Source organism: Phaethon aethereus, assembly GCF_964289735.1.
Source record: "Phaethon aethereus genome assembly, chromosome: 1".
In the NCBI taxonomy this organism is placed as follows: domain Eukaryota; kingdom Metazoa; phylum Chordata; class Aves; order Phaethontiformes; family Phaethontidae; genus Phaethon; species Phaethon aethereus.
In genome coordinates, this window is record NC_138575.1 from 1094961 (window position 1) to 1101659 (window position 6699).

A 6699-nucleotide genomic window follows, 5' to 3' on the forward strand; every position below is an offset into this window, starting at 1 on the left:
TGAGATGGGGGCACGCGCACCCCGACCCCCACCCACGGGGACCCCCGTAGTGCACCCTCCCAAACCGTATAACCCCCGTGGGCAAGTCCCTGGCCGTGGGCGCCCTCATGGGACCCTCACCCCTAATTAGGTACGTCCCTCCATGGGCACCCCCACGGGCACCCCCACGGTGCCCCCCAACCATGGGCACCCCCACGGTGACCCCCTTGGTGACCCCCAACCATGGACAACCCCATGGACACCCCCAACCACAGGCACCCCCATAGTGCCCCCCAAGCGTGCACCCCTCCATGGGCACCCCCCAACCATGGGCACCCCCGCGCTGCCCCCCAACCGCGTACCCACCACGGGCAGCCCTCAACCGTGCACCCCCCTCCATGGGCACGGCCCCACGTGTGCACGCTCCCACACGCGGGGGCTGCTCTCCCGGGAGGGGCAGCGGCCACCCACGCCCACCCTCGCACGCCCACCCCCTCGCACGCCCACCCCCTCGCACGCCCACCCCCTCGCACACTCACTGGGCCCCTTGAGGAGCACCCGCAGGTCCCCGGTGCCGGCGCCCTTGGTGAGCACCCTGAAGTCGGCCGTCTCCTGCACCCGCACGCCCTTGGGCTGCAGCCCCCGGCCCGTGGCCCGGCACGCCGAGGGGGTGCACGCTGCCGGCACGGCCGCACCCTCAGTGCCCGGCGCCACCGGCACCCGGGGGTGCTGGGCTGGGGGCCCCAGGGATGTGGGGTGGGGGCAGAGGGGGGACATGGGGACACCCTGGGGTGTAAGGGACCCATAGGGACACAGGGGGGACACGGGGACACCCTGGGGACAGAGGTGTCCCAGGGGGGCTAAGGGTGCCATAGGGACACCCTGGGGTGTAAGGGACCCATGGGGACACAGGGGTGCCATGGGGACACCCTGGGGACAGAGGGGTCCCAGGGGGCCTAAGGGTGCTGTGGGGACACCCTGGGGCATAACGGACCCATGGGGACACCCTGGGGACACCCTGGGGACACAAGGGTGCATGGGGACACCCTGGGGACAGAGGTGTCCCAGGGGGGCTAAGGGTGCCATGGGGACACCCACGGGGACCCCTCGGGACCCATAGGTGTCACGGGGCCACCGCGGGCACTGCCGGGCGCCGCGGGGACGCGGGGCTGGGTCTCACCTTCAGCCACGTTGACGGTGAAGGGGCTCTTGGGGATCTGGGCGCCGGCGTAGGTGACGCAGACGGTGTGTGGCCCCTCCAGGACGGGCCGGTAGGTGCAGCGGTAGATGTTGTCCCCTTTGTCCTCCAGCATCACCTCCACCGTGTCCCGCCGGCCCTGGGGGTCCACGATCACCACCCCCACGTCGCCCGGGCCGGCCCCTGCCACCGCGAGGACACGGGCTCAGTGCCACCCAGCCACGCCGTGGCCACGCCACCATGATGGCGTGGCCCCGGTGCCACCCGGGTGACCCACGGCCACGCCACCACGAGGACACGGCCCCAGAGCCACCTGGGCAACCCACGGCCACGCTGTGGGAAGGACACGGTCTCCGTGCCCCCGGTGCCGCCCCGGCCACGCCGCGGTGCCGCGGGAGCGCCGGCCCCCGCCGTGCGCGGCGCCGGCCGCCGGAGCCCACCTGCGGTGTAGATGTCGAAGTAGGTGGGCTTGTTGGCCACGTTGCCGACGGGCTCCAGGCCGGGGCCGCGCGCCGTCACCTTGCCGGCGTCCCCCAGGGCCATGCCCACGGTGACGCCGAAGGGGCTCTTGTCGATGTTCTGTCCCGCGAACAGCACCGTCACCTGCGGCGCGGGGCGGGTGTCAGGGGCGGCCGGGTGCGTCCCCCCGCGCCGCCCGGCGCCTCGGGGGTCGCTGGGCGGGACCCCCAGGGTGACGTCCTCATCCCCCAGGATCAGGGGATCGCCGGCGGTGCCCTGTCCCCCCCCCGCCCAGGCACCCCCAAAGGTGGGGAGGCCGCGGCACCGGCCCTGGGGAGCCTTATGGACCCCCCCCAGGGACCCCCAGCCCCGGGCGTGGGGGGGGCTCACCTTGTGCAGCCCCCCGACCTTGGGCACGTAGGTGACGCTGTACGTCCGCTTCTTGTCGTTGTTGGGGACCACCTTGGCCTGGAGGGGGAACCCCCAAAACAGGGAGGGGGAGGTGTGTGACACGGAGCTGGAGAGCAGGGGACCCCCCCGGGGGGGGCTGGGGGCGGCCGGCCGCCCCCCCGTACCTCCTCGGTGTGGCCCTCGGGGTCCTCGACGTAGACCAGGACCTCGCCCACCCCCGCCTCGAGGGTCTCCACCGTGAACTGCGCCGGCTTCAGCACCACGTTCCCCTGCGGCTCGATGCCTGCCGGGCCCGGGGGTCAGGGACCCCCGCGCCCCCGGCACCCCCGGCGGGCACCCAGCCCCCCCCCCGCCCTCCAGCTGGCCCTTGGAGGCGGCAGGGGGGTCCCTGGAGCCCCGGGGGTCACCCTCGTGCCCCGACATCCCGCCTGGCCCCGTGGCACCCGCGTCCCCTACCCCCGCGCCCGGTCTCCGTGTCCCCCCTGCCCCGAGCCCCCCCGGCCGTACCGGGCCCGTAGGCGTGGGCGCGCGCGGGCTGCGGCTGGCGGGCGCGCAGGGGGGCCCCCGGCTTCAACTTGGCCTTGGGGAACTGGGAGAGGTAGGTCATCACCGAGTGCTCGTCCACGTTGGGGTCCACGATCTCCTCGGGGGCGATCACCTGCAGGGCGGGGGGGGGACACAGAGACACCCCAACACCTGTCAGCCCTGCCCGGGACCCCCCTACCACCCACCCAGGGCTGGTCCGTGCCCGGGGGGCACCCCGGGAACCCTCTGTGCCCCCCCCGGGGACCCCTTCGTACCCAGGGACCTCCCTGCACCCCCTGGGACACCCCCCGCCATGGTCAGGGACACCCAGGAACCCTCCTCCACCCCCAGGGAACCCCCCCCATGCCCCGAGGATCCCCTGGGGACACCCCGTACCCGCAGGGACTCCCCCCATGCCCAGAGACACCCCAGGGACCCCCCTCCACCCCCAGAGACCCTCCACGACCTCCAGGGACCCCTCCCATGCCCAAGGACCCCCGCCAGCAACCCCCTGGGGTCCCCTTCACACCCCCTGCACCCCACCATGGGACTCGCCGGCACCCCAGACCCTCTCCCAACCCCAGTCCGCAGCCGGGCCGCGGGGACAGCGGGCCCCTCCCCAGCGCTCCCAGTGCTCCCAGTGCTCCCAGTACCTGGGGGACGCCCAGCCAGTCGTCGGCCTGCTGCATGGCCTCCCGGGCGTTCTGCACCGGCTGGTTGGGGTCCCAGCTCTCCCAGTCCGGGCACAGCCCTGAGGGGGTCGGGGGGGACACGGGGGGGTCAGCGCCCCCCCGCCCCAGAGCCGCCCTGCGCCCCCCAGCGCCGGCGCAGCCCCCCCGTTCCCCCCGGCCCCCCGTGCCAGCAAGGACTGGGGGGGCGGTGGTCCCCCGTGCCCCCCCGCTCCCTAACTGGGGGTGCCATTGCCCCCCCGTGCCCACTTGCCGGGGGGCAACCGCCCCTGCGCCCCCCGGAACCTCCGAGCCCCCTAACCGGGGCTGCGACACGCCCCCCCCGTACCCCTGCCCCCCATAACATACCCCACGCCCCCCCCTAACGGGGGCTGCAACGCCCCCCCCCATACCCTATGACCCCCCTGACCCTCCGAGCCCCCTAACCGGGGCGGCCCCCCCCCCGCGCCCCCCGGCCCCCCTCACCGGGGGCGCAGTTGTCGACCAGGGCGCCCAGCGCGCGGCCGTCCTGCCAGTCGCGATGGAAGTTGGCGATCGGGAGCTGCGGCACCTTGTGCTGGATCCAGCCCAGCAGGCGCTGCTTGGGGGTCTGCCGGCGCGCGGCCTCCTCCTCCTCCTCCTCCCACACCGGCATGGAGATGGAGTAGTGCAGGATCAGCGTCCACACCAGCCCCAGGATCAGCTTCAGGTTCCGTCCACGATCGCCTTGCTGTCTGCGGGCGGGCGGGGCCTCAGCGCGCCCCACGGCGCCCCACGGCGCCCCGCGGACCCACCGCCCCACGGACCCACCGCCCCACGGCGCCCCGCGGCCACCCACCGCCCCACCGCCCCGCGGCGCCCCGCGGCGCCCCGCGGCCACCCACCGCCCCACGGACCCACCGCCCCGCGGCGCCCCGCGGCCACCCACCGCCCCGCGGACCCACTGTCCCACGGCGCTCCACGGCGCCCCGCGCTCACCCACCGCCCCGCGGACCCCCACGGCACCTCGCTGTCACCCACCGCCCCGCGGCGCCCCACGGCGCCCCGCCGCCTCGCAGCACCCCACTGCCCCGCGGCACCCAACAATGCCCCATCACCCCACGGCACCCCACCGCCCCACAGCACCCCACTGCCTCACGACGACCTATGGCACCCCAGCACCCCATGGCGACCCACGGTCCCACCACACTACGGCACCCCACAGTGCCCCACCACCCCACACTGCCCCACGGCACCCCAGGAACAGCCTGGGACACCCAGCACCCCACAGCACCCCATGGTGCCCCACGGCACCCCACGGCTCCCCGGGGGTCCCTGTGGCCCCAGGAACAGGCTGGGACCCCCCTGGGACCGTCACGTCTGTCCCCACCCCCCTCCAGCACCCCACGGCACCCGGCCACAGCACCCCACGGCCCGACCCCCCGGAGGACCCCACACGGGGCACCAGCACCCCCACATCCCCCCACGGCACAGTGCCGGGGGGCGACACTCCCCCAGCCCCCGGGGGTCCCTGACCCCGGGATGGGGAAACTGAGGCAGGGGGCGGCTCGGGGGGGGAGGGGAAGCCCCCGGCCTCCCGGCCCCCTCCCCCACCGCCCTGCGGAGAGGACCCGGGCGTCCCGGCCCCTCCCCCCGCTCAGGCCGGAGAGCGGCCCCAGGCGTGTGTCCCACCCCCCCCGCCCCACGAGCGATCGTGTTTCGGGGAGGAAATGGGCTGCAGATGTGGCCGGAACCCCCCCCCGCTGGGGCCTCCGGGGGGGCAACCTCGGGGGGGGACACCCCAACACCTGGGGGGGAAGGGAGGGGGGGCAGGGACGCTGGGGGGTCCCCAGCGCTGCCCAGAGCCCTCCCCCCCGCACCCTCCCGGGTCTGGGTGTGCAAGGGCGGGGGGGGCCGGGGGGGCACGAGTGCGCGTGCAAGGGGGGGGTGCACCCCCGCGCCCCCCCCCCCCCCGGGCTCTGCGGGGGGCTGCGGGCGCAAGCTGCCCTCGGGTGGGGGTCGCGGCCCCGTGCCGGGGTGGGGGGGGGGGGGACACGCACACGAGCGTGCGAGGGCGCGCGAGGCCGCGTGGGGGAGCGTGCGAGCGAGCGTGCCCCCGCGGCGTGAGCGCCCCGGCACGCGGCCCGCGAGCCAAGAGTGAGCTCAGCGCGGCCTCGCGCGCCGCGGCCCCCCGCGCGTGCCCCCCACGCGTGCCCCCCGCGCGGGGGTCAAGCCCACGGCGCGGCCGTGCGCGATCGTCGCCGGCCCCGTTGCCCGTCGCCCCCGCACACCCGGCCCGCGGGCCCGGCCCTCGCACGCCCGCGCCCCGTCAGCCTCGCCCTTGCACACTCACCCCGTCCCGCGCCGCCACCGCCCCTGCCCTTGCACACTCACCCCACTCCCCATGCCTACCCTTGCACACTCATCCACACTCCTCCCCATCACGCCTGCCCTCGCACGCTCACCCCCAGTACGCGCGCCCCTCGCACGCGCGCCCCTCGCACGCGCGCCCCTCGCACGCGCGCCCCTCGCACGCGCGCCCCTCGCACGCGCGCCCCTCGCCACTGACCGATGGACACCAGCTTGATGTGCTCCCGCTCCAGGAACTCGAGGGCCACCGAGACGTTCTCCAGCTTCATCTGGCGGAAGTTGGGGCGCGGGTGGTACTTGCGCCCCATCTTCTTCTGGCTCAGCACCTCCAGCAGCGCGATGAGGCGCAGCCCGTCGCTCAGGTCCCGCTGCAGGTCCCCGATGCGCTTGTGCACGCACTTGAGGTGCTCGTTGCACCAGCGCGTGAAGGTGTTCTGCTGGATCTTCTTCCAGGGCGCGTCCTCCGCCAGGTCCTTCTCGGTGGCCGGCAGCTCCTCCGGCTCCTCGCCCGGCTGCGCCTCGTAGGTGGAATTCATGGTGGGTGGGTGCTGGGTGGGGGGTCCTGGGTCGCTCCTGTGCTCAATGGGGGTGCTGGGTGGGTGCTGGGGTGCTGGGTGGGGGCTCCTGGCTCGCTCCTGTTCTCTATAGGGGTCCTGGGGTCCTGGGTGGGGGGTCCTGGCTCGCTCCTGTTCTCGATGGGGATCCTGGGTGGGTGCTGAGGTCCTGGGCGTGGGGTCCTGGGTCACTCCCGGTGCCTGGGTGGGGGTCCCAAGTCAGTCCTGGTGCCTGAGGTGGGGGTCCCGGGTCAGTCCCGGCGTCCTGAGGGCGTCCTGGGTGAGGGTCCTGGGTCAGTGCCGGTGTCCCGGGGGGGGTCCCAAGTCCGTGCTGGTGTCGCGGGTGGGGGTCCTGGTCAATGCTGGGCGGGGTCCTGGCTCCGGGTGGGAACACCGGTGCTGGGGGACGGTGTCCTGGGTCGGTGCCGGTGTCCCGGGGGGGTGCCCCGGGGGGGCGCGCGTGCCCGGTATGGGGTGCCGGTGGCAACGCTGGTGCCGGGGGACGGTGTCCTGGGTGAGTATCCCGGATCAGTCGCGGCGTCCTGGGGGGGTGTCC

At 75.3% G+C, this 6699-nt stretch overlaps 1 protein-coding gene across 1 annotated transcript in view; it reads right to left on the bottom strand.

Moving 5' to 3' along the window:
• FLNC (filamin C) overlaps positions 1-6465 on the bottom strand; it is a gene marked incomplete at its 3' end in the record, with an annotated part of 28156 nt that extends 21691 nt beyond the window's left edge. Inside the window, 10 exon segments of the mRNA XM_082013826.1 lie at positions 519-656; positions 1160-1360; positions 1618-1780; positions 2027-2104; positions 2212-2330; positions 2555-2705; positions 3226-3323; positions 3727-3954; positions 3957-3970; positions 5785-6465. Of these exon segments, the coding sequence (XP_081869952.1) occupies positions 519-656; positions 1160-1360; positions 1618-1780; positions 2027-2104; positions 2212-2330; positions 2555-2705; positions 3226-3323; positions 3727-3954; positions 3957-3970; positions 5785-6125 (1531 nt within the window). The 5' untranslated portion in view covers positions 6126-6465.
• Positions 6466-6699: the final 234 nt, after the last annotated feature.